Raw genomic sequence first — 24,857 nt, forward strand, 5'->3', positions numbered from 1 at the left:
CTGAAGGGAAAAAATAAGGCTCTGGTTGGGATGCACAGAGAAGATGCTTCTCGGTTTCAGAGATTTTGTGCGAAAAAACACCCACTCATGCTAAAAAGCTTGGATCGCTCGCTGCTTCGCCTCTCTTGGCAGTAGGCAGAGCTGCCACCGGCTTCCTGGGGAGGGGAGGAGAGCCCGCAGAGGGGCAGGGGTGAGCCAAGGGGCTGAAGCCCAGGGTGGTGCACGAGGAGTCGGTGGGACTGTGTCCGTCCCTGTGCCGGGCTGCTCCCTCCATCCCGGGTACCGCTGCCAGCCGGTGCTGGGAGGGATGCTCAGGAGGTCGATGCCTGCATTTAACTCCCTGGTTGCAGAGTGAGACCCGCAGAAGAGCAAGTGTGCGTGTGTCAGTCAGCATCTTGAACCAATGGGTGCCTGGTAGGAGGTCTTGCTTTCCCCGGTGCACGCACTGAGCCTGGTGCTCCTTCTGCTAGTTGTGTGCGTGTGTGTGTGCGTGTGTGTGCGTGCGTGTGCAAGGAGAAAAATCAGAGACACTGACTGCCTCCTCCTGTCTCTCTCTCTCTCTCTCTCTCTCTCTAGCTCACTAACTCAGTCTCCCTCCCTCTGCAAACATTGGATTTAAACCTGCTCAGAATTCAACGCAGACGAAAGCAGCGGCAGCAGCAGCAAGCAGCAAGCAAATCAGCCGCTAGTCTACCGCAGCTCCAAGATGTACCATCCTGCCTGCTGGATCGTCTTCACGGCCACAACTGCCCTGCTCTTCATCCCAGGTAGCGCAAAAAAGCTTTTTCTCCAGGTGATGGGAGGGTTATCGGCTCGCAGGGTGGGAAAGCCGAGCAGTGTGTGCGTGCGGGGGACCCGGACTTCATGCACATTGCGCACGAACGCACACATGCAGGCAGACAGGGAGTTGCTCTGCAGCAGGGAATTGCCAAGCGCTCCCGGCGAGTGGGGTTCAAACAGCCGTGCCTGTCCCCCGCGGCAGGGCTGGACCCCCCCGGGCACCCACCCGAGCGGCGCTGGCACCTGCGGTGAGAGCTGGCTGGGATTGACGGCAGCCCCCCAGGGTTGGTCAGAGTCCGTCCCCTCGGGCAACCTCTGGCTGTAAATGATGGGGTCACGGAGCTTTTTCCCCTTCAAAGTTGGGCACCTCCTGTGCCTTTCCTCTCTCCCGAGCTGCCACGCTATTCCCCATGCTCCCCCTCATCCCTGTTTCCCTGATTCCTGCCGGGCAAACTCGGGTGCCTGCCCCTCGCTCCCTTTTGCAAAGTGAAAACGAACCCCCCGATCTGGGCACTCGGTGGGGGGGGGGGAACCGCGTCGGGCTGTGGCGAAGGTGCTGCAACCTCCACGAGCCGGGCAGGTGGCTCCCGAAACGTGGGTTGGCCTCGTCCCCTATGGCTTGCCGGGGGAGGATGAGGGGGGAGACGGCAGGTTTGGATCCAGCGCTGGCTCCGTGCGGATGCTCGGAGGGTGGGTCGTGGCGGGGCAGCGAGCGCAGCCCTGCGCCGCATCCGTGGGGAGGGAGCGATGGGGGCGGACAGCAGAGCTGCACGCCGGGGGGGCAAAGTCGCCGGCATTTTTTTTTGACAATGATGTGTGCACTTGGAGCAGCTGAAAAGATTACGGTCCCTGTGCAAGCAGATGGGGACTGGGTGTCGAGGCTGAGATCCGGTCTTAACCCAACATGTGTTTTTCATGACCGTCAGCGAGAATTATGTTGGACTCGGGAGGGCAGGGAAGAGGCACGGCTATAATTTCAGCAGCTTTTCCATGGTTTAGTTACAGCGCTTTGCTGTGCAGGGCTGGCATGTGTGGGAAGAGGATGAGGCTGGTGGGGGAGAGGTTAGTTGTGTCACAGCTGGAAACTAGCTCTTTCCACAGCTGTGATGAACGCGAGGGGACTCGGGCTAAAACTTGCTTGGGGAGGCTCGTGCCGTGGGACCGTCCCCATCCCGGGGTCCCGTGGCGGAGCGGTGCCGCGCTGCAGCCCGAGCAGTCAGCAGATAGGAGAGCCCCTGGAACGGGGCCGGGTACCACCGATGCTCCGTGGGATTGCAGGGGGACGTGATGTGCGTTAGCCCTGGGGGGGCCAGCGCCGTCCCCCCTGGGGTGCGCGGTGGCTGGTTGAGGAGCGCTGGTGGAGGACCTCTGACAGCGATGCCTCCAGCTCCTCAGCAATGCCTTAAACCAAAATGGTGCCCCCATAGTTTAGCACGTGAGCACGAGAAGGGTGACGCGGTCACATGAGCTGCCCGACTTTGCCAAATCAAGGGGGTTTTTATTGAAAATATTATCTCGAGCAAGATAAGGCAGGCACGCCTGGCGTGGGGGCAGCTTGCCTCACCGACGCTGTGCCAAGTAGAGCGTTGGCTCTTTCACCCTCTTGTTAGACGAGGTTCCTCCGGGTCGAAATGGCAAAGAAATGGATGCAAGGCAGCAGCGCACGTCGAACAAGAGGACGTGTGACGCTTGATGGGCTGTCACCAAGGTGTCCTTAAGCTGCAGGAGCTGGCAGAGACCTGGCACGAAGCATTTGCGGTTTGCTGGTGCCCTGCTGCAGCTTCCTCGGGACGTGGCTGTTTGGGCCAAGGCCCGGGCTAGCTCTGACATCTCTGTGTGCTGGGAGAGGAAAAGGCCTGTGCGTTTAAGCCCCCAGTAACTTGGGAGAGGTTTCTTGGTCCGCGCTTACGCGGTTGTAGCTTTCCCTTCTTATTCTATTAAGCAGTAATACCTGCTTTGGCTTTGAATGTCCCCTGAGCCAAACCAGCCCAGGACTTTGCCCAGCTGGGCTCAGCCGTTAATCCATGAAGCCAAAACCTGCTGCGTGCATTAGAGGAAGGGAAATATTCCAGTGCACTGGCCTGGCTGCTTGGTACTTTGCCCTCCTGCCCCCATACCGACCGCTTTCTGCCTTGGAGCACGGGACTGGAACGTTTCCTCGCCTTCTTATTTTTGCATGGCTTGCAGAGGTTGGATGTTTTCCCTCCCTGCTCAACCTGGCTGCGGCACTGATTTCAGTTGTGGTTTCGCTGCCGTGGGCTGTAATGCAAGTCATGTTGGCCAAGTCTCCCTGGATGGCAGCTGGCGCAGAGGGAAATCGAGAGGTCCTTGCCGACCCTTGGAGCCCGCACCTTTCCCAGAGCGGGTTTTTTGGGGGCTGTTTATTATTTGCAAGCGTAATCCCATGTGTTTTATGCAGGTGACACTCCCCTGGGATATGCAGAGGCTGTTCGTGAAGTGTGAACTCTTTCCCTCTCCATTTTTATCCAAATCCTGCGGGAGTTTCGCACGGGGTGGTTAAAGTGAGAAGGGAACCTGCTTTTAGAAGGTGTAATTAGAGTGAAGGGAAACATCACAATTTGAAGGCTCCTGCAGAAAATAGCATTGCAAAGTTATTATTAGCTGTAATAGCTTATTTGCCAGTTTTTTCCTCTTTCTCCTGCTCCCACCTCTGTTCTTCCCCTTCCCCCTGACTTTTGTTAGGAAAGATGCATTTTACCCATTGGGGCTCATGTTGTCTTGTTACCAATTTACTCTTGTGGAATCTAAAGACATGAAAGGTTAATGCAATAATGAAACCCTGACCCCTCTGGTCATAGATAGCGTCTTACTCTGCAGCTTTTTATTTCTCTGTAAGACAAGTTTCCATCCAAAATAATTTCGAAGGCTTAATGCTGTTGTCATCTGGTGCCTTGAGGGAGGCGGGTTCCTGGACATCAGTTGCTCTCTGAGGTGGGCTCTTTCTGATGGGAAGGATGCTGAGAATTTTTAATGAGCCCAACACTGCAGGATGGGGAGGTGGCGTGGGTAATTTAATTGTCAAGCTATTGGCAAATGCTTTGAACTGCTGGGCATTTTGGGTGCTGTTGTTTTGAGATGTACCGAGGTGGGCTGTGATACACTGGAGAATGAATCTGGGGCAGGGGGGAGTATATTTGGCTAATCTGCAGTTACGGTATGACATCGTGGCTCTACAGGTGGCAAAAATCAATGCACATCAGCTTCTTCAGACATTTATATTGCTGCCTTTGCTGGCTTGGCGAAATGACTTGTCATTCCTTTCAGAGGTCAGAAATCTGGCAGCGTGGGGTGAGACAGACGATCCTGTTTTTCACTGGTCCTGGGCATCGCGGTCAAGATAAAGCTTGCAGAGCCTGGAGAGTCCCCCAGTGCTCTGCCGTCACCCCTTGCACCAGGGACCTGCTTTCTGTGTCCCCTCGGAGACTCTGGTTGTTCAATCCCTTGCCTCTCCTGCCTCATCCTCGCTTGGGCAGCATGGCTTTGGTGGTGGTTTTAAATGCTGTCTAAAGTTGAGAAACGGACATTGCAGGAGTTAAAAACACCTTCCCATCCCTTCCTAGTATGGAGCCCCTGCTACAGGAGCATGCTTTTCCCACTGCCATCACCTCTTTCCAGCGGGGGATGGCAGACTGGCGGCGGGCTGCTGATTCCTGCGACTAAGCCTAAGAATAAGTACCTGGAGCACATTAGTTCCGCTTTAGTGTCATTTCAATATGAGCAAGAGGGACTTAAAGGGATTTTCTGTGCTCTCTCAAAGGCTGGGGGTAGTAGTGGATAAGGCACTGCAGCCATCAATCCTCCATCAGCCAGAGATGCTGGGGAAGAGGTCCCAGCAGGATGGGGAGCCTCCACTGGTGGGTGTCAGCCCAAAAACACTGCCTGGTCTTCCTCTGCCTGAGGCTTGGGCTGTAGTTTCCCTGCCAGAGGTCGATTCCCCCATCCCCTGGCTCCTGGGAGCGGGAGAAAGCTGGCATTGGCCTCTTAGAGGACGTTTTTGTTTCTGCTGGGGAGGAGCAGCGCTTGCTCTCATTTCCAGATGACGTGGGGAGGGAGCGTGATGGGAGAACGGGCACACGCAGCTTTTGCTCCGTGCAAAGCCCCGCGGCACAAGTTTTCAGAACAATTTGCTCTGGGGGCTGCAGGTTTCTGGACCGGTGGCTCCAGCAGCTGCCTTCCAGGATGCCCCAAAGTGGTGAACCTTGCTTTGCGTTTCCAGCAGCTTCTCTTTGACAGCGTCTCCTTTGTGCATTCACTAGTTGCAGATGGCTGGGTGGAGGAGCTTTTGCTGGTGCGAATCCCTGTGAAAAACTGAAAAAGGAGAAACGTTTCAAAGGAGCCGATGGGAGCTGGGTGCCTTAACCGGTGCCTTTGAAAATCTTCCCCAAAGGCTTGAATATTTGGTTATGGTGAATTTTGAGCTGCATAAACAGCCGTGTTCATATTTTACACTTGAATATGGAATTCGAAGTTTGTGCTCTGCTCGGTTAGAAACCAGAGTTGCTGGGCGAGGAGTGTAGAAGGAGGCTGCCGGGGTGCTGCGAAGAACCCCGGCACATTTGTGGAGGGAGCAGGGTACCCAGGAGGATCCTTTTGCTGCAGTCAGGCAGGGACAGAGGAGAACTTGTGGGTTTTTTTTCTGTAACACCCTTCATGACCCTGTGGTCAGCCTGGGCTTTGCAGCCCTATCCTTTTCCCCTCCCCAGTTAGGTAAAGCCAGACACTGGTCCCTGTCCCTTCTTACCTTCTGGCCTGAGCATCCCCCGAAATGCTCTCGGCTGCTGGCATGTGCAGGATGGGGAATGATCTCAGCTGTCACACTTCTCCTTTTTGTTTAAACTTAAAAATAATAACAGCTCTGCTGCAAATCTCCTTGCCTCCCAGTCATCTCTCCCTTTCCTTAATGAAGGCATGGTACTTATAATTACCAATGCGGCAACAGCACATACAGAGGTGGCTTTGACACTTGCTGCTCAGTGGGTGGGTTTTTCCAGGGAACTCCTCTTCGTTTCACGCTTAGAGGAGAGAAACACTTTCCTGCCTGCTTCTCAAAAGCTCTGGGACTGTATTGTCACCCTCTAAGGGTGACCAAGCAAGGTGGCTTGCGAGGTCTAGAGAGGTGGGAATGGCAGGGGATGCACTGCCCTTGTGAACTGATGGTAGCACGAGCCCAGGTGTTGCGGGGTCTGGCCGAGCGGGACCTTGGAGCTGGTGGGCTCTACCTCTAGTCCCGGCTGAGGCTCAGAGAGCGTGGGGTGGTGAAAGGCAGTGGTTTGGGGCATTGGTTGGAGTTGCGTGGAGGTGGTGGGCTTCTCCTGGCAGGGCCAGGGAAGAGTGTTTTGCAGAGGAGGTGTCTCTTCAAGATCACCTGAAAGCAGGGAGCGGTTGCATGGTAGCAGCAAGCGGTGACTGGGGTTTCAGGGGATTTCTGGAAAGGGGACTTGGTGCCTCTCACAGATCTCGTGTCCTGGATCTGTCTCCACGGGCTGAGTTTCCCAGATAGACACGTCAGCCTTGGGCACCAAGGCTCAGGTAGCTGCAGAGACCTGTCGGTGCATCGGTGTTGAGACCAGCCTCCTTGGGAGGAGCTGCTTTGGAGAAGTTGGCCCTGTTGCCTGTGCGGCAGAGTCATGTGCACACAGAACACGTGTGAGATGAGGCAAGGAAGGGGGAAAAAGAAGAGTTATTTTTAGATTTACTTTTCTGTGAATTCAGCGCTAGTGAAAAGTGCTGGATTGACAGCTCTGGAGACTGAAGCGGGCTGCAAACCACGGGGAAGGGGTAGCGTGGCAAACCTCCCTGTGAGCTCCGTGCTTCAGGATGAGATGCTGGGACTGGACCTCATCGGCTCAGGCTGTCTGGACAGCAAAATCACAGGGTGAGGGGGGTCCGTTGTGTTGACCAGAGCTGGTGCACTGGTGGGGTTTTATGCAGAAGATACAAGCTTCCCAGGGGGGCAGCTAGGCTTACCTGTGCTTGATGTGACTTTGTCCTTCGTGGCTCACCCTATAGCGAGCTCCTTGTGGCTTGTCAGCCGCATGAGGACCAGCTAAACCTGCAGCAGGAGGGCTTGGGTTTCCTTCTGGTACAGCAGGACCATTGCCATTTCTGCTAACCAAATCGCCCAGGCACGTTTCTTCCCATGCTCCTTGCAGAGCATGGAAGAAGAGGTCTTCACGTGGGGCTTTGGGCCCTCAGAGCAGCTCCGAACTGGTGAGACTGGGGCGCAGCCAGGCTGCCAGCACCCCGCAAGCTCTCTCTGAGCAGCCTTCCTCTGCTGTCCACCTGCCAGCCCATCGCCTCCTCTCGCCCAACTGTTTACTTCTGGCTTTTGTTTCCTGGACTTGTTGCTATGCATGTGGCGTGTGGAAGGAGCTCCAGCGAATATAGGCCACACTTTGATTGTTCAGCAAGCTGGAAAATGATGATTATAATTTTTGACAGAAGGGAAGGAGGGGGAAGGAGATCTCTGGGCTTTCAAATCTGCTCTGTCATAAGCAAGATCTTGCAAGGGCCTTCTGATGACTTCTCCCACCCCAAAGGAAATGGCGTTTGCATAGCAAGAGGGGTTAGAGGAAAAATTCCTCTCTTTACAAGGACAAACCAGCACTTCTTTCACCAAGCCTTCCACCTTGCGCGGCAGTCCTGTCGCAGCACATAACAGAAATGCGGTTGGTGTTGTCCAGTAATCGAACGGGAAGCATCGGAGAGAAACCTGGATGCTGCTAAAAAACCACCTCTGTCCCTGTTAGAGCAGCGCAACACGGGGTGCATCCTTCACGGTGCAGCTGCTGGCAGAGGTCCTGGCAGAGGGCTGCCTGCAGCACCAGCCCCAGGGGACACGGGCATCGAAGTCCTTAAAGCCAGCCTGCGCAGAGCATCCTGAAACTGCCTGGAAACGAATCCCGAAGGACCCCATAGACTTATCCCAAACAGGCAGCTACATTTGGGGCCACATCGTGGCCGGACCTGTCTTGGCATCTAGATGATGGCCATTGGCATCAGCCGCATGGTCCCTGCCGGATCTGCCCGTTTATTTATTTTATTTAATGGCGTTGGCTAATTTCCACTTAATTTTTTTTTTTGTTGTTGTTGTTTATTTTAATGTGATCACTTCTAATGAGGCTAATGACATTTAGTCTCTACGGCGGTGCATTTTAATTTGGTCACCGAAATGTCAGTGCGAGGCAGCCGCCTCCTATCTACCCGTGACAAAAGGCATCGCAGACAAAGGGGCTCTGTCCCCGGCCGTCCCTCGCCCTCCTTATCTCCTGCCTCCCAGGGATGGGCCAGGACGTTTGGCAAAGCCACCCTCCCGCCGTCCCCTCCTCTGCTGGCACCGGGGGAGCAGGCTGGGCCACCAAACGCTGCGAGGTTGAAAGGCGAGGGCTGCCGAAAACGCAACCTTTTGAGGCGAGCCAGCGCGACGTAATTAATCAGATGTCAAATCCTCTAAGTAAAGTTAGCTTTGATCGGCAGGGAAATCTGTCAAACAGGTTGTTCTGCTGCCCGTGGCGCTTTTCTGTCTCTCTCTGCCCATCCGTCTACCTTGCCACCTCTGCTTTCCGTGGCTGAAGGTGGCAACCTCCTATAGCCAGGTGGGACCTTCCAGCTTGCAAAGCGTGGACCAGCATCTCCTCGCCCTCACCGGAGCTGGCGGCGGGGCTGGTGCCGTGGGACAAAGCGGCACGGGCACTCGTGAGCCCCTTTGCTGAAATGCCGTGGGCGTTGTGGGCTTGGAAGCGGGACGCTGGGGAGGGGGCCGGGGTAGGAGGTCCATAAGCCAAAAGAGGACGTAGGCGTTTGCAGAGGTCGAGGCGTTCAAATGCCACAGCGTGAAACTGGAGAAGGCTCTGGTGCAAAGTTGGGGTGGCAGGAGCAGCCTAAAACCCAAGGGAGAGGCGGCACTGGGATCGCAGGTGGCTGCACTGGAGAGATGGCAACTTCTCTGCATTGTGTCGTACTTGAGTCCTCTCAAGATGCTGAACCTTAGAAGCCTGAGCCGTTTTGCTTAAGAATGAGTCCTTTTTTCTGCAATCTGAGTCCAAAGGCAGCTGAATTTGATCTGTTCTCCTTTGATCTGTTCCTCCCTCTCCATTCTGTGTACCAGGAATGGATAAAGATTAAAGTTTGCAGCTTCTGAGCAAACTAGGTTGCTCATCACTGCATGATACCCAATTACCTGCTGATACCTCAGGAGTGAGAAGGTATTGATCCTCCTTGGATTTGAACTTGTTGAACCAAAGAGTCTGGATATTTCAAATCTGTTGCTTAGGACATGCCATTTCCTTCAGGAATCAAAGCGTGATGCGGGCCGTATTTCTGTGTCCCCTGGTCCTGGGGACTGATGGGCGGTGGGTCTGTTGTCTCTGCCACATGGGAAATGACCAATAAGTGATAAATAATAGCATCTGTACTCTGCACAGTACAGGAGGGATGCAGATGTAATGACTTTTGTGATGTATATGAGGAATACTTCCATTATACTGAAAATGAGTCACCAGAAGCTGATTTTTTTTTCCCCCCACACAGGTAGTTTTCTGTGCCCTCCCCACACACCATCTCTTTGTGGGCACTTCTGCAGGCTGCAGAGGTGCCTTTGATGGCATCCCCCGTGTCTGCCTTCCTCCTCTTTTCTGCTGCCTGTCGTGTTCCCAAGCAGAAATAGCCTATCAATTCAAAATAAAAACAAAAATTATCCCCAAATTACCTGGTGAGACGAAGCCTGAGGCCTGACTGGATCAAAACATTTATTACTGAAACTCGGTGGTGTCAGGTCTCGCTCTTGTGTAGTGGTTGTTTCCAGTAGATCTTAAAACACTTCACGGTGAAGAGAAATTTCGTTGTCCCTGTTATTGCAGACAGGGAAGCCGAGGAATAAAGAGGGAGAATGACTTGCCCGAGGCATGTGCAGAGACACGTGTTAAAAGACATGTCCTCGCTGTAGCTCCAAATCTGAAGTGGAGGTTTCTGCACGTTTTTCCTTGTTGTGAAACAGTGGGTTTCAGCTTCTTCCTTTGAGAAACACAGGAGAAGGACTGTGAGATCAATACATTGGGTCCTAAAATCCCTGTGCGGGGCTGACACGGAGCTGGAGCATTATGGGGCTCTTGGGCTTGCACTTATGTCAGAGCAACCGATGCCCTGGTTGGTGTCACCGGCAGGAGAGGCAGCAATGTCTGGAGGCGGGCAAATGCGAATTCACGATTAACAAGAGACTTAGTCTGGCTTTGTGAGCCGAGAGGCACCCTCTGCTCCTCTCGAAGTTGGTGGGACGGCAGTGCGTGCTTCATCCCCCGACCCTTTCGCGTCTCATCTCTGCCTGGCTTCCCCCAAGGTCTGAGTGATGCGCTCCCCGTTGAAACCAGGAGGTGAAGAGAGAAGACATTCTCAAGCATGCTCTTCACTCAACCCTTGGGCTCCAAATGGAAATGCTCTTTGCAATTTAACGGAGAGCGCGCATTTGTCCCGGCGATGCCTGCCCTGTGTCTGCTTTGTGCGCTGCAGCATCTGCCGGCCGCTCTGAGGCTGAGAGTCGATGCCTTTGCCAGCCTTTCTGTATCCTCGGGATACTTTATCTTTATAAAGTAGCAATAAGTGGACAGTATAATATATTTCACTTTTAATAAGGTGTTGCCAGTTGCACACACTCCGCAGAGCAATTAGTGTCAAAAGCAGCTAAGCAATGGCGGGGAGCCGTAATTCGACTGTTTACCAGGTTGGAGGATTTATGGGCAGGCGTTGGGGGGAGCTGCGGTCGCAGCTTGGCTGGAGATACGGGAGGTGCCGTGCACTGGCTTTAAAACCACGTGCCTCCGAGCTGTTGAGAGACCTGCTGAGTCGTGGCAGCTCTTGAGAGAGAGGCCCGAACGAGCCACTGCTTCATTTTGGTGGCCCTCCAACTCTAAGGCTTGGGAGGATGCCTCCAAAAGGGGATGCTGAGCCTGCTCAGGTGCACCAGCTAGCCGGGTGGTTGCCCAAAATTCAGGTGGGGCGGACCTCTTTGCTCTTTTTATGTTGGCCTGGAAGGCAGAGCTTTGCGACCTGAGGTTGTCCTCACTGGGAAAAGGTTACATCTGGATCGAAGGGAGACCCTGGGCTTGGTTGGTACGTGGGCGTTGTGCTGATAGAGATGGTCTGAGCAGTTGGCTGGAGACAGGACTGGGGCAGGGAGTTTTCAGGTCTGGGGAAGGCTTTTCTGCATCCTTCCAGCCCATGAAATACCTGGAAGTATCCAGAGATGATGGGGGACCATACCCGGTGGTGCTGCTTTGCGTGAGAGTAACCCCATTTTCTATCCCAGGCATCTAGGACTTCTTGCTTTATTTATTTTTTTTTTTTTTTCAGCATCGGGGCATGTTGGGCAAAGAGCTTGAGTGAGCTCAGCCTCGGGAGGTGCTCGTCTCTGCCTCCTTCCCGTGAACTGAATATCGCCTGCTTTTGTCTGGGGACTCTCTGATCATCACAGGGCGTACTGTGCAGTAGGAACGCAGTTTTTATAGAGACTGCCTGTGCGTTGATCTCTCTGCCGAGGCATTCAGTTAAGCGATCCTGCCAGAGCCCTCCTACCCAGATCTAACTGGGCTCGTGCTGGCGCTCGGGGTGTGGGTTTCCAGAGGCTTGTCCCAGCAGTCCTTGGCTGGCAAGAGCTTCGTGGGCGGACAAAAAGCGGCGGAAAGAGGTGGTGTGGATGGAGGTGCCCCTGTGCCTAACGGTACGGATCAGGCTGCAGATGCTGCAGATTGAATCCAGCCCGGATCCGCTGTGGGGAAGCAAACTCAGTTTCTGTCAGATCTGTCAGATCTGATTTCGGGGGTCTGAAATCAGCCCCTTGGGGAACGCGTGCGAAAGCGCTGGTTTGCAGCTGCTAACGAGTGAGGCGTGATGCCAGGGATGCAGCGGATGGCTTTTGCATCCCTGGTCCCCAGGTGCCATCAGCTCCAAGCATCTGAACCCGCACCTCTTGCGGCGTTCGCCGTCCCAGCCCCGGGGCAGCCCCGCTTCCCAGGCGAAGCCTTCGCCTTCCTCCACGGAGGGAACAGCCAAAGCATTTGATTTCTAGAGTGAGCACAGGCAATATTTCTGAGCCCGTGCCCCCGTCTGCTCCCCCTTTCCCACCCCCTGTTTCTCAGTTCAATAAAGTCCCAGTTTCTTGGGTTTGTTCTCCGAATTGAAAGGCTTCCATTTTCACACCTCTGTAATTGGTGCTATCTGTTGAGAGAAACTCTGCAACTCCAGCCAGCCAAGGTCAGGAGGAGCTGAATTGAATTAAAAGGAGCAGAAATTGGTTCGAGGTGGGCAGAGGGCCGTGGGGAGAACTATGCAATTTCTCTCCTCAGGGCTCCTGATGAGCAGAGTGAACGGCAGCTTCCCATCTCAAGCCATGGGGGGCTGACATGGGCCCACCCACACCTTAATCTGCACACCGAGGTGGGCACCTCTCAATTGAAAACAAGGAAATGAAACCCAGCATCTCCTCCTTTTATCTGGCCAGCAGGACAGGGCTCTGCTCCTCTGGTTCCTTGGCTAGGCTGCTGACAACTGTCACTGAAATGACCTTGCGGTGATTAAATACAGCAAGAAATGATGTTTTTAATAAAAAACTAAAGCTGTGATACGAGCTGATGGCCAGGAGATTTAAGATGCCACGCGTTAATCCTACTTGTAACTCAAACCCAGGTGGAGAAACCCCAGTGCCATTGGACTGAGTTAAGGCTGAACATCCTGGTGTTTGGATCACGGTTCCCCAGCTTGGTCTCTGCTGGCTTAAGTTGGTGTAAAACCAGAGCAACTTCAGCTAGAGTCGGTGGATTTATAGCCCTGTGGTAGAACTATGGCTGGGGAGTGGGCTGGGAGCTGCCCGGGTGTGGAGTTGTCTTAGGGAAGTAGATGTGATGCTTATAGCTCTTACAGAGCCGCTTGGCAATTTTCCCACTTTTTTTTTTTCCCCTGCTTGAAAAATGCCTATTTCTTCACTCACAGCACGTAGAAGCACTCTTTGCTTGGCTCTGGAAAGTTTGCTTGTCTTGAGGATGCTGTTTCCAGGAGCAGGAGGAGAGCCATCCTAGGAAGGGAGTGCTGTGACCTCCAGTCCATGCTCTGCCCTTATCCCTCAGCCCACACAGAGTCTTTCTTCCCCAGGCCAAGCTGGGCTGGCTTTCTCTTTTGGAGCTCTTCTACTGGGTGTATAATTAGTGTTTATAAGGGATTTGGCCCCAGGTCTTCCCCAGCCCAGCTAAATGTCCTTGGCTCTTCAGAAATAGAGCCGCTCTCGCTTTGGTGCTGGCTTGGTGAGTATTCAGAGTAGAGTGGCTCCAACAGGAGAGCGCAGAAAGGGGGAGATGTTTCAAATGGTGAAATTTCAGGCAACAAGGGAACAATTTTCCACCCACTTCTGAGCTGGAGCAAAGCCCTTCCAGTCTCTCTTTCTCTCGCTCCCCAGCTGGGTTGGCACCGGGGACGTGCCATTTATTAGAAGCAGCGAGAAGGCACGTGGCCAAGGTAGCCTCGGACGATGCCAAGCGCGGTACCCCGGCTGCTCAGCTGTTTGGAGGGTGTGCTTGGAGGATGTCCCCAACCCCATTTTTTCCCCCTGGGGGACTTGCTGCTTGTGGCCTTGCTGTCCCCTGCTCCCATCCTCGGGCAGGAGAAGGAGCCACTGGCATGGCTGTAGCTGGCAGAGCGCTCTGCGACTGCCCCGGGCCCCCGCTCTGCCTCTCCCGTAATTTATACAAGAGCAAGCCGATGTTCCCTTTTAAATTGACAAAGGCAGAGAATGGAGCCCGGGAAGCCCTCTGACCCTGGAGCCCTGGTCCATGAAAATTACAGGCGCTGTACAGCACGTTTCCTCTTGATGTACTTGCAGTGGGGAGATGCTTGGTTAATTTGCCAGGACTCAGAGGTGACCCGGGTTTAATAAAGAGGATTAATGGATTTGAGCTAAAGGTCTCGGCTGTTTTGAGCTGATAGCCTTCTCCTTCGAAGACACTACGGCAAGGCACAGCTCAGCCTCTTGCGGGGAGAGGTGGAGGCGGCTCGCTTAAAGGAGCGCGCTGCCGTGTCGGCAGGTGATTTCCTCGGGGGTTAATTAGCAAAGCCAGGTACCCCGACCCTGTCTCCCCAGGCCCGGGCAGTGCTGTTGTGAGGCTGCCAACCTGCCCTGTCTCCTGCCTGTCATTGCTGCCTCTGGAGACGACAGCGGAGCGGGGAGGCTGGCACTGTTCTGGGATATCCCACCTCCTGGCCACGTGTGCCATGCCTAGGTGGGGGGGGACGCGACCGGGTGGCTGAAGGCGAAGGATGTGACAGCTGGACGCAGACCTTGCGCTCGGCCTTTTGCTCCAGTTTTGGGGCTTGGTGACGAATTTGGGCTCAGACCCATCGTTTCTGCAGCCGGCCCCGCGCTGTGGCTGGTTTAGGCTAGGTGATGGCAGCGGTGCCGTCCAACCGGCGCATCCCTGTGGCAGTGCTGACCTTAGTGAGATGGGTTTGTGTTTCGTACCAAGTCTGGCACTGCTTCCCACAGCGATTTACGCTCTTCCCTGACCCCTCGGGGAGGAGGGGCAGGGTTTTGGGGATGGGCATGGGTACCAGGAGACTCTGCAGCAGCAGGGAGCCTGGGAGCAGTGGAGGAGATGTTTTGGCTCAGGGACTGGACGCCCAAGCGTTGTCACAGCTGGGTGTAGGGAACTAGGTAGGATGGAGAGGGGGTTTCTTGCTTGGGGAGGAAGAAGAGGATGCACATGTAAGGTGTGAGGGGTGGCAGGGCTGAGCATTGGCTGGGTGGTGGGCAGGAGCTGTATGAGGGCAGCTTGTCGCAACAGATCTGTGGGGCCCTCCCTGCAGGCAAGCTCCTATGTGCCGTTCCCATAAGGGTTAAAGACAGCCATGTGAGAATGATCCCACGGGGCTGTCGAAACCTGTAGCAGGAGTGATAGGCTGCCAGTGGCTGTGATGGGGAAAAGGCTGAGCTGAGCCGCTGCCATACCCCCCTGCTCTGCCTTCCCTTAATGTTCCTAGCACTCAGAGAGCAATGAATTCTCCGTAGCGTCCCGCTCCCTGGCCCTGGAGTCTCTGGCGATATTCCCGTAATAAGTAAGTGGAGTACTTTGGATGGGAGCAGCAAGGGACTGGGCTGCTTTCCCTGCCGGGAAAAATGCATGCACAATCAATGCAATCAACTTACCCTTCAGGTCCTTTTTGGGTTGGATGGAAGAGATGCTCTGACTGAAACCCATTTATTGAGTAGAGAAGGTGCAATGAAATTACAAGCTGTAGCTTTTACCAGCTCCTGGCTTCTGCCTTGTCTTTTTCTTATCCAACAGCACGCCTAGTATTATGAAGCATTATTCTCTTAAAACCCCATTTCTCCTCTTTTCAGAGGGGTAGGTAAGCACCCAGCAATTCATCCTTTGCTAACCACAGGTAGAAGTGTTCAACAAGAGATCCCGGTGTGGAGTTGGGTCATCTCTAAACTATTTTTTATCTCTCTGGGGCCGGACACTGACCTCTCTTACCTTGATGCTCATCAGGGAAATCCAAACGAAGGATTTCCCTGCAGAGCCGAGCGTGAGGTCAGAGCCAAGGCCATCTGCACTCTCCTCCCAGTGAATCCCGCAGCTCTTTAGGACAGGAAGCGAAGGTATCCTGTCTCACGGAGGAATTAAGTACAGGAGCCTGAATGAATGATTCAGCAAATGCACTTGAATGTGATGCTCTGTTATGATGGATCCTGATGCGCTGCTGGATCGCAGCTCCAGGTGGAAACCGTGGAGGGAGTTTGAGGGGTGTGTGTGGCCGAGCATCAGTCAGAATGAAGTCAAATTTTGTCCATCTGAGCGTGTGTTTTGGTCACTTCAGTCCGATGCTGGCTATTTTTTGTGTGTGTCTGAAAACGGTGTGACTCATGGGGAATTTTTTCCTTTATAAACAGGCCTATTTTCAAGTCAGTGCTGGAACGAAAAAAAGAAAAAAAAAAGAAATTGTGAGTTTGCTGTCATTTAATCTCTTGTGCTGCTCCTACTAACCAGCCGCCACAGAGCTCGGTGCAATAGGCTGTCTGGCAAATAATCTTTAATGCTCACAAGTGGCCCAGACTTGGGTTTTGTCTCACGTCCGCTTCCTCCAGCAGCCTGGCAGAAAGCAGCATCACCTCCGTACCATCCTCTTCCTCGGGAGGCGTGAGGACGGGCTCCTGGTGGGGCTGTGTCCCTGCCTGCCGCGGTGAAGGTTTTCTGATGTGACACACAAGATTTGGCTAATGGCCTCGTGCTGCGTTCGTTTATCCGGAGGGAGGGCCGGGGACCAAATTTAGCTGCGCAGTAGCCGGGTGAAGCGTCTATTTTGGTCAGCAACGGGGACTCATCCGGCACGCAAAGAGGAGCGCTTTAGCCCCGCGGCCGCTTCCCGAGGCCGATTCCTGGGAACGCCCTGGCTTTGGAGGCAAAAAAAGCCGCTTTGCAGTCAGGTCAGGTGCTTTCCCTGGAGCCGAGCCCTGCGCCGAGCCGTCCTCGCAGAGCTCGCCCCGCTGGGACCCGGGGGGTGCCGCAGCGGGGACCCCCCCTATGTGCAGCGGGGTTGCAAATAAGCCCGGCTGCAATGGGGCTGTTGCCTTAACGCATTTTGCCTGCGTCGTCTCCCCTCCGCTCCAGCCTGTAATTTATACCTGAGATTGTCATGTATTATTTAGCTCGGCGTTGGAGATCAGAAATGCAGTTTGCGGGAAGGAGCTGGGCAGAGCATCCCCAGCTCCGGCGTTTTGCCTGGCAAGCGAGCGGAGCGGCTCCACGGTCTGACCCTCCGGCCCCGCGCCGCTGCCGCAGCTTTTCCCGGGATAGCTCTCATCCCGGGAATCAGGCCTAGCGTGAAATTGCTGTTCACCCCTGCAGCAGGAGATTTAATTATCATTAGCTTAGCTTGCATAGCTCCACGTGGTGTCGTGCAGCTGCAAGTTTATCTGGGCCTTTTAAAAATCCAGCTGCAGTATATTTATTTTTTTTTTTTCCCCCTTTCCTTGGGTTTTTATTCTTTGCCTCTTACAAAAGCTTTGCTATCTTGTGACGTTTTGGGCCAATTTGGCAGCGTGTGACCTTGGTGCATACTCGAAGGGGGCGGAAAGATGCGTTTTTCAAGGAAACTTGCAGCCAGGCAGCGGTAGCAACCTGTGGGCGTGTTGAAAAATGTGCAAGTCCCATTCTCAGGGCTTGGGCAGTTTTTGCAGTATTTGATGTTTATTTTATAGCCTATCAACTACACTGGGGAAAAAAAAGTCAGAAGCGTTCAAAAATTGCCCTTTTCTTGCTGGCAGTTGTGAGCGGGAGTCGGGGTTGTGGCGGGTGTGGGAGGAAGGGGAGAGATCCCTGGGGAATTTCCCTCTGTGGGTTGGAAAAGCCAAACTCCCTGAATTGCCCAGATTTTCAGATTTTTTTCAATACTCTGGCAGCTCGTGCAATGGGCTGGCAAAAAACCAGCTCAATCTCTCCACGAAACTGCTGCCTTTTAGCAGAAGTTTGTTTGCGTCAACTAGTGTCCACAAAACTTTCTTTTCTAACCCCGAATTGGTTTTTTTTCCATGGAAAATCCACTTTTGCTGGGAAATTCTAGGTCAGTCCTCATTCTTTGGGCCAAGTCCCTGGCCCAGTGACTTTTTCCCATGGCTTTTCCCATCCCTTCCCCGCCTGCCCCACCCAGCCCTCGAAGCTGCTTTCCCCCCATTGCCAATAAAGGCAAACAAAAATTAAATCTATAATTATCATTACTAATTCCACTTAATTAGTCACAAGCCAGCAGCCAAATTGGCTTTCTCATAATTATCAGATAAGCAGTAAGCACATCTCATAGATTATAATTAACACTGCTTAATTAAAATCTAATATACATACACCCTTTCCTCGACATATGTCTAATTGGGTTCACAAACAGAGGGGGTGTGAAGCCCCCATCCCCGTCGCTCCCCCAAAGGTTCGTTTGATGCCACTTCTGCGTTAAGTTGGTGGTGGGCTGGGATGCTCTTCTTCGTTTGCTTCGAAACACCTTGGCTCGAAAAAAGGCGTCTCCCTGATGCATGATGAACTCGCACAAGACGCTCTCCCGACTTAACTATTTTTTATTATTATTGTTATTGCTCCAGCTGTGACCCCTCCATAATCCCCCGTCTACGCTGGGCTCTGCAATAATAAAGCAGCTTGAATAAATTACGCTTTCAAAGGCGAAGGCCGGATTTTGGCGCTGAGCTCTGGAAATTGATGTCTCTCTTATTTCCTTCTTTTTTTTCCCCGAGTGGGGCCGGGAGAAGCTCTGAGGCCACGGCGAAGCTTTTTGCATGGAGGGAAACTCTTGTCCTTGCTTGCACCCTCCCAGGCCATTTATATCTATCTCTGTACGAAATTTGGTGGAGGGGCTGGATGGGGAACCAGGGTCTGAGCCAGCTCTGCTGTCCCTGGGGAACCACTACCTACCTGGGCATCACCAGGGGCCACCAAGGCTTCGGTGTCCCCTTGCAGGTGGCCTAAAGAGGTGACTTGCGAGCAGGGCGTCGATTGCTGCCGCTTTCTGACCTTGGGGCCATAATTACATCTTGTTCCCAGTGCCTCCCGTTTGCAGAGAAGCTCTCGCCGATTTGGCTGCCGGCGAAAAGCGGAAACTACTGATAGTGCTGATTATTAATTAGATCATTTGCCTGCCAGTTTTTGCTGAGCTAATATCTGACTGGTGAGTTGATTCACTGTGGGAGATTTGCAAAATGTGATTTCCATCTGAGAGATGCTGAGCTGAGCTCCTTGCAGCCGGGATGGAAGGCGGCTCCTTCTCCGGGACTTAATCCCAGCAAGGGCTCCCAGCCACGATGCCGGGGCTGGAGACCCCTCCTCTCTGCAGGGCAAGAGACGGGGCATCGCCATCACGAGCGTCTCTCCTTGGGGGTCGGGGGGCTTCCAGGTCCAGAGCATCACGGCTGTGGGTGATGCAAGGGCATCCCGCTGCTCCGTGATGCGAGCTAGTCTCGAAAGGCCTTTAATGCGGCGGCTGCGGAAAGTAAAGGCTTGGCACGTGTTCTGGTGTCGGGGGAGGATTTGCGGATTAGAGATGTGTAATTGTATGTAGTGCATGACAAAACAAAATAAGTGGCAAAAAGAACTCAGTCGTATTAAGAATTCAAAGCAAGTGTTAAGCTCTTTTACATTAAGGGGAAAAAAAAAAAAGCGAGCAAAATGTGCGAGGCAAAATCCCCTTTCCTCTTTGCAGCCTTCGATTTCTGCGCTCCCCCTCTGCCCTTGCCCACCGCGATGAGGCGCAGCCTGGATGCGATGCTGGGGGGATGAGGGATGCTCGTCCTCCCTGGGAGCGAGAGGGGCCAACCGCTTCTGAAAACTTTTCCTACCTGGGTGCTAGACTTGGATGGATTTGCTGGCCGGGGATAGATGTGCATTTGGAAAACGAAGGCAAAACATGGCCGGGGCTTGCTGGCTGGTTTTCCTGGCGATGTCAGCATGCGTTGGAAGAGCCAGGTGCCTTGAGCTGGTGGTGTGGTCCAAAGCCAGTCGCAGGAGGACCTCAGCTGAGTCCCCCGGTCCACGCTGCCCCTACTGTCGAGCTTCTCGGCACCCGGTTGCTTGCGAGCTTTTTGCCAGCCTGCGCGAGGCAGCTGTATGCTTTTTTCCGTGGGGATTTCTCGCCATCATAAGATCTTCCCAGATTAAGTAAATAATTTCACATTAGCTTAATTAAGTCTAATAGACTCATTAGTTCACTCTTTGCGCATGTTCCCAAGGGGCGATGGCCGGGAACCGTGAAGAGTTGCTGCGGAGAAATCCTGTGGCGTCTCGAAGGCAGGCGTCGGCAGTGAGGAGCTCTTACTCCTGGTCGAAGGTTGGCTCCAGGAAGTTCACAGGTTAAAAATTCACATCCTCGTGGCAGCTTGAATTGTGGGCAGGTCTTTCCTGCCCAAAATGCTGCTGGGTGTTAGGCTGGCTGGTGGCTCAGGTGTGGCCGTGTCGGTGGGTGGATTGTCCTGAGCAGGAGCATGGTCCAGACCATCCCCTGGTGTCACAACAGCCTCCGTGTGCTTGGGGATACCTTGACCTGCTTTGAACGTGGTAGCACCATGAGACCAATTTGGCAGTCCCATGAGGTCAGACTTCGGAATGAATTTTTTGATGCTTTTGCAGCCCTTCCGTTATTTCTACCTGGTGCTGGCTCCGTGAAGCCAAGAGGTTTCCAAGCCCACCATGTCTTGATGCTCGGAGGCATGGAGAAGAGTAAGGGGTCCCAATCCGATGGCTGGGTTTGGACAGTCCCTCTGGCTGCTGCACGGGATGGCAGGTTGTGGCAGGAGCAACTCCTGGATGGTGCTTTGCCCAAAGCCGCAGATGGGGGACATGGAGGGACGGGTAAGGGACAGATGTTGAGCGGAGTAGCAGATGTGCGGGGAAAAAGGCTGTGGCTTCCCTGAACAGAAGGTGACGGGGAAGGGAAAGAGCTGATGGAAGCTAAAATAGACCTGTGTGTGCGGGTGCGTGCCAGGGGAGGGAGCGTATCTGCGTGCGGTAGGGGAGGATTTTGGCTTTTCCATTACCTGCCTTCCTGGTGGTGTGTGATACTGAATTATACTGCGGTGCAGAGGACATTTTTGTGATGCATTTTAAAGTTACATCAAAGGCATTGAGAGCATATGGATAGGTGACCTCTTTTGGCATTTGCATAAATCTAAATAAATAAAATAAAATTGAGAGAGGAAGGCAGGGACCTGTGGCTCTCCTCATTCTAGTGGCATGTTTCTGCCTCCCGCACACAATGCTGAGGAGCAGAAAGCACAGGAGAGGGAGGTAGACATCTGGTTTCCCTTTCACAAGTGTTGCCTGTTCTTTATTTATAAAGGAATTATTGTATTTAAAGCCAATACTCATCTCTTGTACCAGCAGAAGAGCAGATAGGTGGATAGATTAGAGGGAAGTGGATTGTGCATATAAACGGGCGGTAATTTTCTGACTCTTTGGAGAAGTCAAACCTCACTGAGAGCAGTGGGGTTGGGGGTTCCTGGTGGTATTTTTGCCTTCAAAAGCAGCGTGAGAGGTTCCTGTCCTGGCCGGAGGGATACTGCGTGGCGGTGTGCCAGGTACCATCCTCTCTTCTGCGTGGCAGAGGGGCAGGGTGTAGCACAGGGTCGAACGGAGAGCCGACAGCATCCCTCGGGCATCGGAGGAGGAGGAGGCTTCTGTTACACTTGCGATTTTGAGACTCGTGCCTCAGGATCCCGCCTGTAGCATTTCTCTTCGCCCCGTGGCACGGTGTGGCTCCGGGTGGGCGGCGGGGTTTGGTCCTGGCCGTGCATCGGCTCCAGCTTGCATGGGAATGAGAAGGGAAAATAGATTGAAACACTAAATATACCCAGCAGGAACCAGCTGGAGCTGGTGGAAACCTCAAACGTATACCTGTAGAAGAAGAACAGAATGTTTCATTTGTTTTGTTTTATTTCACAAGAAAAATCTTCACAGCCCAAACTGTCACTTTGGAAATAATTCGTGGCTGAGGATTTCAACACCCACTCCAATGATATTTTATTCTGACCCTAAACAAAATCAATAGCTTTTTTTTCCTCCTCCTTTTTCTTCTTCCTTGAGAAAACAGTATTTTTCAGCTCAGTGGAAGAAGAAAATAGATTCTGCCCAGTGTTGTTAAAAAGATATTATAACCAGTGTCTCTGGAAGTGTAAAAAGTACATGATCTAATATGTCTGAAGCAATTTTGAAAGGCTGCTTTATTTAGGATAATGGAGAAGCAGCAGTAAACCTCATAATCTTCCTGGATAAAGAGTACAGCAGGAGGGTTCAGAGCTGCAGCTTTCTGCCCTGGCTTCTTTTTTTCACCTGTCAGAGCCAGGGTTCAGTGCTGGATGAAGCGCAGCGTGGCGGCGGTACCCACCGGCAGCTGCGGAGGTGGCCGCGATGCTCCTGCCCGCTGCGCTGGGGGCATCGGCCGGGTGATGCTGGAGGGTTCGGGGGGTGGGGGGGGGTGCTTACTTTGCATCTGTAAACCTCCTGCGGAGGGGAGGGGGACTCTGGGGGACTCCCAGGAGCATCTCTGGGAGGGTTCAGGTCAGCAGGGACTTGGGGGGGAGGGTGTTGCTGGCACCAATGCTGCATCTTTTCATGTTCCCAATCTCTGAAAGCAGAGAGGAGCCTTCAGTAATATTGTTCCGTTGGTTACCCTTCTTGGGAATTACAGGAAAATCTTGTTTGTCAGAAGGGAGGCAAAAAAAAAAAAGAGGAGTCTGATGAATTTTAAAATAAATTATAAATTATTTTTTTAATAAATTATGAATACATTTTCTCTGTCAGGATTTGAGACTCTGTGCTCTGATCAAAAAGTTTCCGAGTGTGTTCTCTCCCTGCTTACTCAAATGTAGATATGTGCATTTCTGCTCCTGATTTTTTATTTTATTTTATTTTGATGAATTTTTTACTCCACCACCAACAAATACTTTGTTTGTTCTTGACGGGCACCGAGGGAGAAAACTTTTGAAATCCTGCTCAAACACTTCACTTGCAATCAGGGTGAGCGCTAAGAGGATGCTCTGTGCTGCCACAGCCCCTCCGGCGCTCGGATGGGGGGTGTAGAGGAAAAGGGCGGATGGATGGAGCTGGTGAAAGGTGGGCTTGACATGGACCACCAGCCCCAGCGCTAACCGAGGTTGCTTGCGGTGTGAAAGCGGTTTCTTGAAGGTCTTCCCAAAGGTCTGAGGTCTAAACCCTTTGAAGAAGTGAGATCCAGCGAGCGATGCCACCTTACTGGGTGGTTTGCATCCTCTCGTCTCCATCCCCAAGCTTCCAAGCGTCCAGGTTTTGCATCCGTGCCAAGCTCTGGCTCTGCTGTGGCATTTGTTGCTCGGGTGCAAGTAAGGACCCGGCTCCTTACAGACACTTTCTCCTGCTGCCACCCAAGACCGCTGCCCAGCAGCACGTCCTTGGGTCGCTCGTTGGACTGGATAAAAGGGACTTTATTAGCCTTCCCTTCAGAGGATGACAGGGGCAATCACTCTTGTAGATTTTAATTAAAATGTTTAATTAAGCACAGCTCTAGCAGGCAGAAAAGTTAACGCTGATCCTGGCCAAGTCCCCAGACTTGGAGTTAGTGGAGGCGGGGGAGAGGAGGAGATGGGCACGGAGGAGATGCATTAAGCTGCCCGTCAGTAACGTTATAGGACTCCTGTTAAGAGCGCGCAGGAAGGGCAGGAGACGACCGCAGTCACAGTGACACGTGTGTGTGTGCTGGTTATTGATTTCTCTCTGGTGCCAGTTAGACAGGAACGGCGGCTTCCTTGGGTCTCCTGCCTTTGTAGGCTGGTTCTTTGCCTTTTTCATAGCTGTGGCTCATCTCCTTCAACCTGAGGTGCACTGCAACCCCCAGGTCCTTCTCAGCAGCCCTCCTCCTTGGCTAATCCCTTTCCAGCCTGTACCAGCGTATGGGATTATTCTGTCCCAGTTGCAGAGCTCGGCACTTTTCCTTGCTCAATGTCGTAGATACTCTTCGATATTTTGAAGAACACAGCCGCTCCTGTACAAACAAATCCCTGAAGTGTGTTGCGGTTTGTAAAACTCATTTCCCACGTGGAGGTCCCAGGGATAACAGTGCCTGAAGTAGCAGAAGAGCCAGGGCAACGGCTGTACTAATTGGCTACTGTTAATTGTACTAGGACAAAAAGAAGATCAGCAAGACAAGACCTGTCCGCGCTGGGTTTGGACTCTTTTTGCCCATTGCCTTTGGAAGCACAGGTCTTCCACGCAAGTACCTCCATGGCTTTAAAAAAGCCTCAGAAACCAGTTCCCGAAATAAACTGTGGAGAAGGAAGGAGGGGAAGAAAAAAAATCAGCGCGATGTACAGCCTTCCTCCGGGGAGCAATTACCAGCCCGAGAAAAAGCGATTGGTGCTGCGCTCCCTTCAATGCCTTTCCACGTGCGTGCATCCTCTGTAGCTCCCTTCCCGCTGGTCCCCCCGCAGCAGGTACAGGCGGAGCTGCCAGCCTCGGAAGGGGCCACCCAGCTCATCCAGAAACCTCCCCCCCGGAGCGCGGAGCATCGCTGTACCTCGCTAAAGCCTTACCCCATTCTGTCACCTCTCCTTAGGCTGAAGGGGAAGGGCGAGCCAGGAGAGCCCGATGAACATGGGGAGCTGTTGGAGCTCTCCAGCCTCCTCTTGCAAGCGCTTTCTCCTTCCGTCCCAGGCTTCTGCCAAAGCTCTCGTGCTGCCCGCTTGCTCTCGCTGCTCGGCACGGGGTGATGCCAGCCCCCTTGGCTCCTCGCAGTGTTTTTCCTCCTGCTGCGAAACTCCATGTTGTCTAAGCCATGTGAAGCAGCAACGATACCCCTCTGCCCCTTTCTCTCCTGCTGCAGGTTGGGGCTATCCTCGCCTCATTCCCGAGATACTTCTGCCATGAAGCACCGCTCTTTCTCACGATGCGTGACCAGGAAGCCCCACGTCTGTTAACTTCATTAATACCTAATAGGATTCAAGCCATTTTCTTTATTTCTGAGTGTCGTTCCTTAAGAGACGCTCTGTGTCCTCGCATATCTTATCATCGAACGTGCTGTGTTAAAGCTCCATCTCTTTCTTTTAAGCTTTGGGGAGGATGCTCCCAGGAGGGTTGGGCTTTAGGACTCCCACGTTACTGGCTGTGGGGTGAGTTCTCAATTTGAGGGTGATAGCTGTAACTTCAAGGTTGGTGGCCAGGGTTGTTGAGAAGCTGAGAAGCTTGTCAATAATAATAAAAAAAATAGTAATCTGTGAGAAGCTGGGATTGCAGGGGAATAGGATGACAGCTGGAACAGGATGATAGCTGGAGAGCAGTGCGGTCTTGTTATCCAGTTAACACCTCGTGGCGCTGGGGAATATTTAGCTCCATCTAGCAGGAGCCCCAGGGCGAGTGGCTGAGGGTTTTATGGCTGGTGGTTGGGTGTGAAAAGCTAGGGTTCACCCCGAGTTGAGGATGCAAACCGCCGTCACAGATTCCGTGGTTAGCATCCGTGCCGAGGTCGGCCTTCTCCGTCTCAGACGCAGGCTCCTCTGC

At 53.1% G+C, this 24,857-nt stretch overlaps 1 protein-coding gene across 1 annotated transcript in view; it reads left to right on the forward strand.

Annotated features, from left to right (window-relative positions):
• Positions 1-246: 246 nt before the first annotated feature.
• Positions 247-24,857, forward strand: part of OPCML (opioid binding protein/cell adhesion molecule like) — a 301,280-nt gene continuing 276,669 nt past the window's right edge. Inside the window, exons 1-2 of the mRNA XM_069788148.1 lie at positions 247-414; positions 577-767. Of these exons, the coding sequence (XP_069644249.1) occupies positions 707-767 (61 nt within the window). The 5' untranslated portion in view covers positions 247-414; positions 577-706. The remainder of the gene's footprint in view (positions 415-576; positions 768-24,857) is intronic.

The sequence above is a fragment of the Haliaeetus albicilla genome, chromosome 7 (assembly GCF_947461875.1).
Source record: "Haliaeetus albicilla chromosome 7, bHalAlb1.1, whole genome shotgun sequence".
NCBI lineage: Eukaryota > Metazoa > Chordata > Aves > Accipitriformes > Accipitridae > Haliaeetus > Haliaeetus albicilla.